General features: G+C 52.9%; 2 protein-coding genes across 5 annotated transcripts; one reads left to right on the top strand and one right to left on the bottom strand.

Moving 5' to 3' along the window:
• SIRT4 (sirtuin 4) lies at positions 2,198-7,732 on the top strand. Of its 4 annotated transcripts, none has more exons than XM_021412909.1 (6): positions 2,198-3,128; positions 3,214-3,335; positions 3,980-4,485; positions 4,945-5,158; positions 6,262-6,465; positions 6,918-7,732. In XM_021412909.1, the coding sequence occupies exons 2-5, from the start codon at positions 3,261-3,263 to the stop codon at positions 6,412-6,414; spliced, it is 948 nt and encodes a 315-aa protein (XP_021268584.1). In that variant the 5' UTR covers positions 2,198-3,128; positions 3,214-3,260; the 3' UTR covers positions 6,415-6,465; positions 6,918-7,732. The 4 variants fall into 4 exon arrangements, with proteins under 4 accessions (XP_021268584.1, XP_021268585.1, XP_021268583.1 ...); XM_021412908.1 differs by having other exon boundaries at positions 2,210-3,128; positions 3,217-3,335; positions 4,945-5,239; XM_021412907.1 differs by having other exon boundaries at positions 2,210-3,128; positions 4,945-5,239.
• On the bottom strand, positions 8,621-12,467 carry LOC110406421 (the record flags this gene model as incomplete). The annotated part of the gene is given in 4 exon segments (XM_021412912.1): positions 8,621-8,838; positions 9,693-9,766; positions 10,163-10,320; positions 12,342-12,467. Coding segments are annotated over 4 exon segments (524 nt in total), but the record flags the coding sequence as incomplete, so codon positions are not given.

Below are 13,998 nucleotides of genomic sequence, written 5' to 3'. Positions count from 1 at the left end.
CCCCCCCCCAAAAAAAAAAAAAAGCCGGCTCTGCCCACGAAGCTCGGCCCTGCGGCTGCAGAAGGGTCGGCAGCGCTGCCACGCGGAGGTACCCGGCTGCCGAGAAGGGCTGGAACCAAATTCAGCCCGTGCCACCATCCCCCTCCTGCACTCTGCCCCGGGACTAAAGAGCGCGGTGACCCGGCTCCTTCCTTATCTCCCGCAGAGCTTGTGACAAGGAGTTATCATCCCGCTGGACAGCCGGGAAGCGGGTCCGGGAGCTGGAAACGAAGGCAAGGAGTCAGTGCCAAGCAAAGTGCTTCCTGCTGCACCGAGCCCGTGCAGAGCGCCTGCTGCAGCCATCCATACCTCCATCCATTCGAAGCCAACGAGCCCAGCCCAGCCCTGTGCCCCCCCACACACCCGGCACTCAGAAACCAGGTTGCCAACAGGAAGAAATGAGAGCTCACCTCATCAGGGGCGTTATGAGAAGCACCCTTATCCGCATCAGACTGAATCTTCGGCAGAGCAGAACACATGCAGGCCCGGTGGCTGGCAAGGCGTGCTGGCAGCTCCCCTGGGCACCTCCCCGGGCACCGGCAACTGCAGCCAACTACAGCACGGGACCAGCCCGCGGCAGATCCCACTGCATGCGGATGGAAGGATCTATTACAGCAGCAGGAGCGAGTGATAGACGCAAGATTTACCAACCAGCCCTGTTTATACCATAGAAGCCGTAGATCCACAATTCGGGTGGGAAAAGACCGCTGAGATCGCCCGGCCCAACCCCACGAACCCAGCGGGTCCGTGAGCTGCGCTGCACAGCGCTGCTTACCAGTGTGCCTGGTGCTGGCTGAGAGCAGCGGAGCCCTGCGCTTCGGGCCTCGGTTTCACGCGGATGCTGCCAGCAAGGAATGGAGCACAGAGGCCGGCTGCAGCCCGGCTTTCATCCATTCCCCGCTCGGGGCCGCCGGGCCCAGTCCTCAGCCGCCCTCACCCCGCGGGATACCGAGCTGTGGCCGCGACAACGCCCGCAGCGGGGAACCCCATAACCGCTCCCTCCCCACGAAGAAGCTCGATGGCTGCTCTACTTTTAAACACCGAAAATTCAGTCTCCGTAGAGACTGTCAAAAATTGCCAATGCCGACTATATTTCAAGTCGTCATGGCGGGGTATTGGGAAAAGTTTTCAATTAGCAATAATCGCGCCTCGGATTAACCTCATTGGCTACGATACTGCCACTGCGCAAAGCTACCGATTCTCCTCGCCGCCGCCGGCCCAGGCACCGGGGCTGCCGCGAAGCTCACGGCGAGCGGCCCGGCCCCGCCGCCAGCCCCGTGCCTTTACTGCCGCCGCGCCTGCCCGGTACCGCGGCCCCGGGGTCACCGTCAGCAGCGCAGCCCCCGGTTGTGCCCACCCCCGTGTTGGGCGGCGGGCGGCAGCGAGGCATGCTGGGAAGTGCTATGTAAAGTAGGCGTGACGTCACGCGGGAAACCCGGGCTCTCCCCGCCGGAGAGGCGTTCCCCAGAGCCCAGCCCCGCCCTCGGGGTACGGCGTCTCCCGCGCTGCTCCCGGGGATGTCGAGCTCCGGTGGGGCCGCTGGGAGCTCCGCGGGGTGGGGAACGCTCGAGATTTGGGAATAGGGAAAAGATGAAAACACGGAAATAGAACACGAAATCATTTCTTATCGCTCTGTTATTAACCACGAGAAATCAGCCTCCGGGGAGGCTCTCAAAAATTGCCAATGCCGACTATATTTCAAGTCGTCATGGCGGGGTATTGGGAAAAGTTTTCAACTAGCAATAATCGCGCCTCGGATAAACCTCATTGGCTACGATACTGCCACTGCGCAAAGCTGACCCCCTCCTCCGCGCCGCCGCGCGCCCCGCAGCCGCACCGCCGCCTACGTCAGAGCGCGCCGGCGCGCCCCCACGCGCCCCTCGCCCCCCGGCCCCGCGCGCTCCCCGCCGCCGCCGCGCCGCGCCCGGAGAGCCGCTGTGTGCGAGCGGAGCGCGGCGGCGCGGAGCGGCGGCGGAGTCGGAACGCGGGGTGTGCCGGGAGCCCGCTATGGTAATGAGCGCGGGGAGGGAAGGCCGCCCCGGCACAACGCGTCCCGCCCCTGGGCGGGCAGCGTCTGGTAGCGAGGAGGCGTTATGGAGAGCGCGTGGTGCGTCGGGTCGGTGAGCGGCCGGGATGTGCTCCTTCCTCCGGTTTCTAAAATAATAATAATTTTTTTTTAAAGTCTCCTCTCTTTAAAAACAAACCGTCAAATCTTATGGTTTATCGTGAATATGGATTGAATGTGGAGACTGAAACCTGCACCAAGCAGAGAGGCACATCCAGGCCCTGGCAGGAGCAGGGCAGCAGGCAGGCAGCACGGCCCGGGGGCACGGGGGCTGTGTTCCAGCCAGGATCCGGTTTTCCAGAAACTCTGAATAACCAAGGTGCAGACTGTAAAACATACAGGGCTTTTCAGGCACTATTTGCAAGTCTTTAAAGATAAGAGCAATTGGGGTTCAGCGAGCTGGGCCTGCAGAAATGCACCTCCCACAGCAGCTTCATATTTATCCTCCATGCCTCTGCTGAAAGCTGCACAGAGACCACCTCAGCCACGCTAGCTGCAGTGCAGCGGGCCAGGTTTCCGTGACTTGCTCCTCCTTGCTGTCGTGTGCCCGTATTTCCCAGCTGTGCCACACGTGCACAAGGCTGGGCAGCAGCACTGCCAGCGGGTGCACCTCTTGCACACAGGCAGGCGCAGTGTTCTGGGGAGCTCCTGCTAGCACACCCCTCACGGCGTTTTCTTCTTCCACTCTGCCATCAGCAGCGTTTTGAGGCCAGGACCCAATGTTAGCAGGGAGAGGAAAATGCCTTTTTTTTATATATAAGCATCGACAATGCATTTTACAATGCTGCTACTGCCATCCGAACAAAACTCAGAGCATGTTTTATTCCCGGACCGTTCCTAGAGGGCAGCTGCGAGGCGCTGGGTGCTGCACAAGGACTGTACCACTTCAGGAAGCTGGGGCTTCTGTTCTCTGAACCATGGGAGCTGTAGTCGCCGTGCTGAGGGCTGAGCCATGCGCAGACTGCGTTTCCCACGGAGCCGTGCGGGCAGGAAGCCCTTCTCGGAGCTGGCAGCACTATGACAGGTACGTGCTTGGGCTCTGTTAACGTTGCTATCTCACCAGCCCTGCTGACTTTGTGACCCACCCCCCCCGCCGTTCCCTGTTACAGCAGAAACGACACGGCTGTCCCTCTGAATCTCCGGCCTGCCTGCTGTCATGCACTGTCTGTTCTCTGCCTGCGGAGCACTTCGGGTCCGTGCTAAAGCCACCGCCATCCGTGGGCCCCCGTCAGTACGTACAGCAGGGTTTGGGTTTGTACTTCTGACATCTGAGCCCTTGGGTTTCCAAAGCAGCCTTGCCTTTCCCAAGAAGCGTCCCATCTGCCCTGTGTTTTTCCCTGACACTGTTCTGGTGCTTCACAGCCTCCCTCGGACGCGTTGTTTTTGCTTCTAGGCCTACCCCTGCGTCCCTCTTTTGTGGGCCGGCCTGCGTGCTGTCTCCATTTGCGGGTCAGGCTGTCACAGCTCCATTTCATTCCCCATCCAAACATTTCCTTCTGAGAGCTCTTTCGATGGTGAGGGACAGGAATGGGGCCCTGCCATCGGTGGAAGCAGCTTTAAGCACCGCCAAGCTGCCGCTGGGAGCATCGGGCTGGGCCTTCTCCTCAGGGACAATTTCTGTTTCTCGGGAAACTCTGCACCTTCTGAGCAGTCCCCAGCATTACTCTGTGGAGGGCACATAGGAACGTAGGAACGCTGTCCCTGCCCTGTGGGGTTTAGTTAACATTTCCAAAACAATTCAGGTTTCCTTACGAAAAAGAAAAAAAGCGCAGACAAATGATCAGCATCGTTTTCTGGAGAATTCCAAGAAAACGGACTCAGGGATATGTTCCTTGCTCTCATTTACCTGCCTCGTGCCCTGTTCTTGGCTTTTAGCTCAACATGTTCCCTGCTGGGAAGCTCCCAGGAGGCTGCAGAGCCATCAGAGCGCACCATCTCCGGCACCGCTCTGTCAACGGGGCCTCCCCAAACTTGGCTTTCGTACCGGCCTGCCTCCCCCCGCATCCCGTGGAAGTTGAGGAGCTGCAGCGTTTTGTTTCCAACTCCAAGAAGCTGTTTGTCATGACGGGAGCTGGGATCTCCACTGAGTCGGGGATCCCCGATTACCGCTCGGAAGGCGTGGGGCTCTACGCCAGGTCGGACCGGCGGCCCGTCCAGCTCGCAGAGTTCGTCCGCAGCGCCAGCGCCCGGCAGCGCTACTGGGCAAGGAACTTTGTGGGCTGGCCTCAGTTCTCCTCTCACCAGCCAAACACGGCCCACCTGGTGCTGAGGCACTGGGAGGAGCTGGGGAAGCTGCACTGGCTGGTGACCCAGAACGTGGACGCGCTTCACACCAAAGCTGGGAGCCAGCGCGTGACAGAACTGCACGGCTGCACGCACAGGTACTGTCTGGGTACAGGGGGATGGTTAACCGCTGGTGTCCTGCTCTGGGTCACCAGCGTGTAGGTGCAGTGTTAGCAGCTGAGAAAGGAGACAACAATAACTGCACTGTGCCAGTGGAGATGGCGTGTTCAGAGGTGAGAGGGCAGTGCCAGGAGGGTTCAGGCCGGGCACACCGGAGGGGAGCTCCACAGGCTGCCTGTGGTCACCCAAAACTTCCAGATGAAAAAGCACAGCCTGAACTGCGAGAGGGAACGCAAGGTAGGGGTCAGTGCGCTCAGTGTAGAGCATCCCTGCAAAGCAGCAATTGGAGGCAGGCAGACAACTCACTGGCCTGCACTATGCGGTAAATAAATGTGATAATGGCAACAGACTTCCCAGGCCTCGTAAGGAACAAGTTACCGGCTCCAGGGCTTCAGCTGACCTAATGCTCTCTGTTCAGGCTTTGCTCTGCATTTCAGGGTTTTCTGCCTCACCTGTGGAGATCAAACCTCGCGCTCTGAGCTTCAGGAGCACTTTGAAGCTCTGAACCCTAGCTGGAAAGCTGAAGCCCTCGGTGTGGCTCCGGATGGGGATGTCTTCCTGACAGACGAGCAGGTGCGCAATTTCCAAGTCCCAGCTTGCAGGCAGTGCGGTGGAATCCTGAAGCCTGACGTGACGTTCTTTGGAGACACGGTGAGCCGGGAAAAGGTGGATTTTGTGCACCAACGCCTGGCAGAATCAGACTCCATGCTGGTGGCAGGATCCTCTATGCAGGTAGCGAGGTCTTCCTCCCGCGTTCATTCCTGTTTCTGTGCTGCTCTGTCTGCAGCAGCCCCATAGCTGAGGACGGCTGTTTGCTGGCAGATCACCACAGCCACTTCAGCTTCTCAGTGATTATTATTGTTGTTGCTGGGATTTGGCTGCACAGTTGTCCTGTCTGGGCTTCCCTGTAACTCCACTACCAGTCTGTGTCATGCTGCTGTATATACCGCAGCTCTGCAAACATCACCGCTCCACACACGTGTTTCTTGAACGTGTAAGCCTTTGCTAACTTTCTAGGCCCCACGGAAAGCTGTGTGAAGTGCCAGATTTTAGGACCTCTAATTCCTAGTTAAGCTTCTGAAGAACAGAGCAGAAAAGCCTCTGCTTGCTGCTCACGTCTGTCCTTTGTATCAGTGTTTTCTCTATTAGCCATTATCTTACAAGTGCAGGGTAAGGTGGTCTAGAAATCCCTGCTGTTTAACCTGTGGAAGCTTTTGGAACAGAGTTTGTAAGCCATCTTCCAGGAACAAGTTCTATTACATTAAGGAAAATGACTTTAACGCAAAGCGAAGGCTGCCTGATTGCACTTCCCTTCGATTCAGGATACTGGAGACAAATTCCTTGAGCTCGCCCTTCTTAAGCTCATAATCCTTTGTACAGGAATGACTGAAATGCCTTAGGTTCATGCTTGTAGCACCTAAGCTGGGCCATGTGAGACACCAAAGTAGGAGCGTTTAGGGACCTGTGATAAGTAGCAAAAACTGCTGCAGAGAATTACTGAAAGACAAGGACCTTCCCTTCAATGTATGTGTTTTCTCCAAAACTGAAAACCCTTCACTGAGGAGAGGTTAAAAGCTGTTATATTTACCTGAATGGAGAAAACCCCTACCTGAATTAAATGCAGCTGCATAACAGCATATATATACAGCCCCATTTCCCACTGCCAGCCATCACCTATTTCACTTGCTTTCCTCCTTTCTGTCGCTCTTCTCTGCCTGTGCTGCCACTAACTCCATCTCCTGCTGTTCCTGCAGGTGTACTCTGGTTACAGGTTTGCGCTGGCTGCCCGGGAGAAGCAGCTGCCCATTGCAGTCCTCAACATTGGGCCCACAAGGTTAGATCACTTTGCGTCCCTCAAGCTGAATTCCCGCTGTGGAGAGCTGCTGCCTTTGATTGTTGCACACTGAGCCAACAAGATGAGCATCAGTGGCTGTCAGGGGTAAAATCGTCTCTACAAGGTGAGTAGCTCCCGGGGCAGTCACCTTAAAGGGGAAGAACGTGGGTTTCAATAGCCAGCAGATGCTGGGGCTGAACTGAAAATCCGTTCAGACAGCATGCACCAAAGCCTGGCTGCACCTTCCCACCTGTTCCTGGTGTGCCTGGGGGGGCCGTGGTCCCGCCTCCTGCAATCATGAACAAACATGAAGGTGGTCCCAGTCCATTTGTCACGGTCACAGAACTACACGGGATCGTCTGCAGCTTCAGAGAACGCGATCAGTGCTGGTACCTGTGCACGCTGCAATCTCTCTTGGTAGCAGAGCGGTTCTTGAGGGTTTTTCAGGTCACTGATGATTTGAAAGCTGTGCCTGGTTGAATTGACCTGATTCGTCAAAACACTGCTGTTGTGAAACGTGAATAATACAAATGCTTAATTCCATCATAAAGCAGCATCTTCCCTCCGTTCCTGCAGGACTTGCCTCTCCAAAGGGGAATTACTTCGGTCTGAAATGCAGCTGTGAGATCCTTACACATGGCCCCCGGTGACACCAGGAGAGGGCAGCAAGCCTCCCACGTCAGCCTGACAGTTTTCTGCCCTGAAACCATCTCCACCGAACGAGGAAGGAGGAGGATGATGACAAGGAGTTCTTTCCTGCCTTCCCTCGCCGTGTGAACAGGGCCTTTTCTTTGCATTCACTGGCAAAGGACGGGACTGGGACAGGATATTCAGACATCTGAGAACAAAATATGTATTTTTAACTGGTTGTTCCCAGAGAAGAATGGGGGACGGGGAGTTTGACCGAGTTACTTCAGGCAGAACAGCGCAGGAGGGCGATGTGGAACACGCTGTATCAGCTGGAGGATCCCACATTGTTCGTGGGCAAACGTGGAGCAGAGAAGGTAAAGGAGGCAAAAGGAACCACAGTTGCCATTTCCCAAAAATACGGATCAAAAGAGAAGCTGAACAAGAATACTGCTCTTGTAATAAATCATTTGAAAGCGCAGACCACAGAGCTGACGTCAGCGAGGAGGGGAAGTCAGCATTGCTCTGCCAGCTGATCAGCTGAACTGCTCGCCATTTCTAAGAGGTTCAGATGGTGAACTGCTCACCATCTGAACCTCTTAGAAATGGCATATTGTTGAGATGCCAGAGGATTCACTTCCAGCTAATCTGACCAGAGCTGCTTTCAGTGGCGCTGCTACCTTTTCAAAAAATGCATTTTTAGAAGATGTTGTTTAACTAATGAATAGCTAAGTAGTGAATTAAAATTGTTTACATGACTGCTACTATTTGCGTTGTGATTTCATCTCCCTGCTGTGATGTATCGTCAGTCTCAATAGCCAGTTTAGATTCATTTTTTCCATTGCAAAAATGCAGGATGTGATTACTAACAGCTGATGAATTAAGAGATACAATTAAATCCGTACAGTAGGTTTCCCTAGGGGTGAGCTCAAGCCTTTATAGATGTGATTTGGTACGCTCCCAACAGGAGATCCATCCCTGCTGGGCAGCCATGTTTTGTTGATCCATAGGGTGGCAGCTTAAGACAAATTATACCATATGTGGAGTAAAAGACAGAATCTTGCCCAGACTGGAACGTTACATTTTGGATCCAACCTTCCACATCATTCTGCCACTCCCCTCCTGGCTACACTGGGGTCTTCCAAAAGCCCCAGTCCTACCCTTCACCTAACATGCCCTGTATTAATATTCTGACAAGAACTGTTAACAAGCTGTCGGAAGCAAGGATGCCAAAGTCATTTGCTAAAATGGCAACAACAAAGCAAGGAGATCTGACCACAAAATGCTAAGTTGCTTTTGTTTTCTTGTCACTTCAAACTCATTTACCAGGCAGGAGCAAGTAAAGTACAGAATCTAGTGGATATTTAGGGAATCAATCCTGCAGAAGGTAATTGGATATCCAGTGTTTCAAGACTGAGTTCTAATGGGCCGGAGGAGACACTATTTCACTTAAAAGCCACGAGGTACACTCACTTCTTTGTATTCTGCTCCCATTCACGGGAGACTCTGCCTTCCAGTGTGTGAAGAAATCTCCTGTTCAGTAGTGAGAGAAGCTCAGAGCTGTCAACCTATCTTTTGTGCAGTGCTGCTGTCCTGCTAACCAAAGCTTTTGCAGAAATCATTGCCAAGGCATTGCAGTCTCCACACACAACCTGGGCGCTTGCACAGTGTTTATTCACGTAGGTTTTCCATGTAAGAAGACATTTAAGTCTCCTTAGCAGAGCAACCGGGGCCAGGGTTTTCACTCTCCACGTCATCTTCTGTACCACCTGGAAGCTTGCACGGCCCAGGCGTGTTAAGAGCAGAGGCTGCAGGTTTAATGCCAGTAGAGCCAGCATTTTGAGAAGGCAAGGCAGCATTGCCAGGGAGTCTAAAACAAGAAAATGTTTCCAATGAGGACTTAGCATTACCAAATGTGACAGGTAACTCAGCCTTCTATCTGTGCCTCTTTTCCAGTTCAGCAGCTGAGTACATGGGAGAGGAGAAGCAGGGTGTCTCTTCAGCATCACTGATAAATGGATCATGTTACCCTGACCCTCCACTGCTTACACTATATACTTTTAAGTCACTAGGGACAAGGACTTATGGAAGTAGATAATAAGCATTTACAGTAAATTTCCTGTGCATGGTTTATTATTATTATATGTTAGTGAGCATACATTTATCACAAGTATATGAGGCTGAGACAAAGTCGCTCTGTTTTTGGTGCCACGCTGATCCAGCACTACTGAAATTGACTTCTCATACAGCAGGTTCAGAGCACGTAACTTCGTAGCGTGCTGCCCCACACACCATTGGGAACTAAGTTTGCCCAACTGAGAAATGCCACAGCAAGCCTGAAGTTCCAAACCAAAAGCCATTATCTGCACCGCTCTGATGCTGACTGACACCTCCCCCTGTCACTTCTTTGGGACTGTTTGTGTGGGAAGATGCAATGCAGAGAGATAACAGCTACCAAAAGCTGTCACTGCAGGTAGCTAGCAAAGACCCATCTCGAGAAGCCTGCTTCTCAGCTTACTGATGTAGTTACCACTGCGGAGGGAGTTACAGAAACCGCCAGGGTTCAGTGCTATAGGACACAAACCAGTCACTGGCTGAAACTAACAGGAAAAGTGCATTACAGAGCCTGGGCAGTGATCTCTTCCCCCGTTACCAGGGAGGAAATACTACCTTGTCTGCTCAAAGCCAGCCTTGACCATCCGCCACGACTGAATCCTCTCCTACCTTTTCTGGGTCACCGCTGTTAGACCACACCACCAACATTTCAGATCTGGACTTGAAGTGGTAGCTCTGTCCATCTGTGGTTAGCAAAAGCATACATCAGACAACAGTACAAGAACACTTTTTTAACAATAAAATTAGCTGAAACCAATAGCCTGTGCTCTTCCCTTTTTCTTAACGGCTTCTCCTACTAGGACAAGCTCCTGAGATTTGACTAAAGGAGCTGTGAGCACCTTAGAACAGATCCTTCTGCCTCTCCTCTGAACGTGGGGTAGGAGTTACCCAAAGCAAACAAAAGCTGCTTCCTATTAAACAATCCTTGTCTTCAGTTCTGGGCAAACCCCCAGAGCAGACTCTGTAATGGAGTCCTGCAGCCTGAGATGTTTCACAAACCGTGTCCCAGTGAAGGCAGCACAGACTGCAGATGGCCCGAAGGATCCTGCCTTACAGTCAGACTGCTCCTACCAACAAACCTGCTTATTCGTGATTTCTGAGAAAGGACCAAAGACTCTGGGCATCGTGAGCTTGGGAGGTTCTGGAGCCTTGGAGCAAGAGGGGGAAAATCCACCTTTTAGAGTGTACCTCTTCCCACACAATGGCCGTGAATATCGCCCCTTCCTATTCTTTGCACCTGTACAGAGAAAAAACAGATGTATTTCAAACCAGAGCCAAGTGACTGCTTTCCTCAGTATTTTCACTCAAAACCTAAGGCTTGGGCAGGACAGATGGAGCCTTCTCAAGCACCCGGTCCTGGGGCAGCCCCAGGTAAACAGCAGCAACCCTGGGAGGACTGTTGGTGTTACTGGGAAAGGAATGAAGAGGGTCTCAGCCAAGTGCCTGAAATCAGTGTTTACCACATGACCCTGAATCCTCTACAGTGTCTCAGTGCAGAGGTTTCAGGATCTAAATTCACTTAACAACCGCCTGAGCAGTTGTGTTTTTAGATAACAGAAAAGATTACAGGGGTGAGAGAATAAATGTACAATAGAGGACTTTGCCTCCTCAGTCAGACTGGTCTGGCCATTTTCATCACCAACATATACTGTCAAAATATCTTTCAGATGCCAGATTTCTTCTGGCTGAAGCATCCTTTCCAAAGGGCAGGAAATTCTGGATCACGAGCTGCTAGATAGCTTTGATTTCTTCAGTTGGATCTTCAAAAAAAAAAAAAAAAAGAGAGAGAAAGAAAAAAGGTAGATGATGTTTTTTGAACAACAGAAAGGAGACCATTAATCCTTTTCCACCCATCGTATTGCTTCAGTGAGATTTTTTAAAGTGGAAAAGTCCCCAGTGGGGGCTGCACAGCTGAGCAGTCTGTCACCTGTGCACCCAAGTCCTGACTGATACAGGAAATCAAGCAGGGGACACAGATGGACAATGAGGAATTTATAGCCACTCACGCTGACAACTGGCCAAGCAGGCAGCAATTAATAGGGCTAAAAATAGAATAGGAGGGGGGAAAAAAAAGAAAAAACAGTTAGTGTCAGAGGGCCCCATAGCATACAGCGTGATGCATGCACACTCCAGACAAGCAGGTTGGAGTGCCTGACCCAAGCGAGCTGCTAGCCCTTGCTGAGCCCCTGACAACACACGCAGCTTCAGCATATGCAGATCAGAAATGGTGCCTGTTTGCTAATATAATAACACTTCTAGGACATTCTACTATTCCCTTATCAAAGCATTCTAGGGGGGGGATGAGGAAAAAAACGCTCACAGAAGGGTTTTGCTTAACTATCAAAACCATCCCCACACCGGGGCTCACAGGTGGAACACAAGGAGCTGCAGGTCAGTGACACAGCCCACAGGAGCAGGGACGCACAGCAGCAGTTTTGAACGCTGACTTCAGCAACTCTTAAGTTCCAGCTCTGACAAAGAGTCAAAGAAATATTTTGGATGAAGTGGGAAGGCTTTGCACTACCCTTCACAGGACTTGTTTTCTGTATACAGAATGCTCTAGCAGCAGAAGTTGCTTCAGGATTGTTGGGCAGTAATTCCTCACGAACACTTCCCTTTTCAGTCTAAGGGGCATTTCCTCTGATGCACACTCCTCACATCGTTTATTTTCTGGGGCAGCCACCCCGAGGCAACACCATGGCCAACAGGCACACAGGGGATTCAATGCAAAGAAGGGCACTGGGTTCGGAAGGATGAGACCAGCACGGACTCTCAGCCCTTGGATCAATCTAGAAGTCACACTGTGACATTCAGAAAGTTGCTCAGCCTCTCTGCATATGCTTTCCATAACGTAACAATGCAATACCGTGACCTGTGCTTTTTTGCAAGGCATTCGGAGGTCTACTGAGAAAAAGCAGGAATGAGACAGTAGATAAATAGTATTGCTATTCTCTCCCAGATCTTTCCTGAAAAATCAGGAACAAAATTGCTTCAGGAAGGTGGAAGGTAGAGCCGAGCCAGCTGGGCTTTAAAACCACTGCTCCAGACACACATGTTATCTGCAAGTTTGTGTGCAGATCCCAGTCCTCTCCCCTCCCACTAACATAAATTACCTCGTTACCACATTCTCTATTTTTTTTTCCTTCCTTCACCACTAAGTGCAGATAAGAGGAAAAGTTGAGCCTGAGTGGAAGAATAACAGTGGGAGTGTGTAGTATAGGACTCCAGACAAAACAGAAACTGAAACACAGTCACTACCTTGAGCATAGTTGTTTACTTTCTGTATGCGTTGCCTCAGCTGGGATACCTTCTCTTCCAACTCTGCAATGTCCATATAGTTGGAGTAATTCAACTCTCCCTGCAGAGTCCAACAAATCTTGGCCTAGAAAGCAATAAAGAAGAGGACGATAAGACCCTGGGACTTCACTTCAGCAACACAAACTCACACAGCCCCTCCAGCATGCCACACTCTAGCTGTAATGGCTGTGATGCTGCATGTGGCTCCAGAGCTCCCACACTCAACGGGCACAAGGATTTCTGTTTTTTCAGTTACTGCTTCTGGTCTTGGAATAGAAACACAGATTGGAGTGGCTAAACATCTTCACTTGCTCTTTGTTCTCCCCACCAGGCAATCACATTGCTGTTAGGCTCTGCTTTCCACAATGTGCCTCAAAGCCCTGAAGAGAAGCTTACAACTGCAGAAGTCCTTCCGTCCCCAAGCCCCCACCTCTGCCACTGCCTGGGGCTTGGCACTTGACACTGTGTGAGAAGATCCCTACCTAAGGGCTTGGTGGGAGGGGGGGGCTGCTTACATCTATTGTTTGGTCCTCTGCACCACCAAATGAGCCTAAGTAAGAAACGCGACTAAGGACCCAAACATGCGTGTAGGCTTACAGAAATACGTATGGAGTCATAGATAGAAGGAGTTGGTGCTTTCACCCGTCCACTGAATTGATGCTAGAGCAGCCCAAGTACCACGCAGCAGGAGCAGATGCACCACCACCTCCAATCTACTTCCACCTACAGACTAAGACGTGTACCAGCAGTTTTCGAAACGCTGCCAGCTGCATCCCAGCTCTATTCACAGCTTACGGCCCCGTGTTTCTTCCAGATAGCGACGGTTTCTGTTATCTCCACACTGGGATTTGTCATTTATCACCACCAAGAGACTGCAGTAGCACTCGCACTTAGGACCTTCACTGCTCTACAGTGACCTCAGAATCTAAGTCAGTGCGTGAGGACAGGGCTGCTCATCTTGCACTCCCATCCCAAGAAATCATCCATCTTAGCAGCGTGATGGAAACACAGCAGGGATCCTCCACATTCCTGGGGAAAACCCAGAGCTCAGTGCTTCCCGAAAACTCACGTACATGCACAGCTGAGGTAAAGCGGAGCAGGGCGCGGTCGGAAGGCCGGGACGCGGTGGGACGGCGCTCAGAATGCTACGCAGCCCCTCCCGGCCTCCGCCCCAGCCCCGCAGCCCGGCCCAGCCAAGAGCCCGCCCGGCGCACACAGCGGAAGACAGACGCCTCAGCCCTTCGCGCGGCAGCACCACCAAGGAATGTACACCGCCAGGTGGAGCTGCAGGGACGAGGCCGACGCGTGCAGCGCTGCCGCCTGCCTTGCGCACTTCCACGAGGGCCCAGGAAGAAAACGACCAGCGAGGAACGGCCCCAACCGCCGCCTGACGAGCGCGGGACAACGGCCGGGCGGCAAACAACGGCACGCGCTCACCGCCACCGCCTCCTCCTAGCCCCGCCCACGCCGCCCCTCACGGCCAATCAAGGGACGCGGTTGCCGGAAGGGGCGGGGCGCGGCACGCGTCGACGTTCTCCGCGGACGGAAGGGGCGGAGCCTCGCGCCCACCCACCCACCCCGTCGCGAAGCCGCGGCGCGGCACGGAGCAGGCGGAGCC

This window comes from Numida meleagris, chromosome 14, assembly GCF_002078875.1.
Source record: "Numida meleagris isolate 19003 breed g44 Domestic line chromosome 14, NumMel1.0, whole genome shotgun sequence".
Lineage (NCBI taxonomy): Eukaryota > Metazoa > Chordata > Aves > Galliformes > Numididae > Numida > Numida meleagris.
The sequence above is the reverse complement of the archived record's forward strand: the minus strand, read 5'-3'. Positions and strand labels throughout refer to the sequence as shown.

Coding starts and splice junctions, on each gene's coding strand:
- SIRT4 (XM_021412908.1), top strand. CDS start 3,261: ATGCACTGTCTGTTCTCTGCCTGCGGAGCACTTCGGGTCCGTGCTAAA. Junction 3,336..3,979: donor CCATCCGTGGGCCCCCGTCA/GTACGTACAGCA, acceptor CTTGGCTTTTAG/CTCAACATGTTCCCTGCTGG. Junction 5,240..6,261: donor TGGCAGGATCCTCTATGCAG/GTAGCGAGGTCT, acceptor CTGTTCCTGCAG/GTGTACTCTGGTTACAGGTT.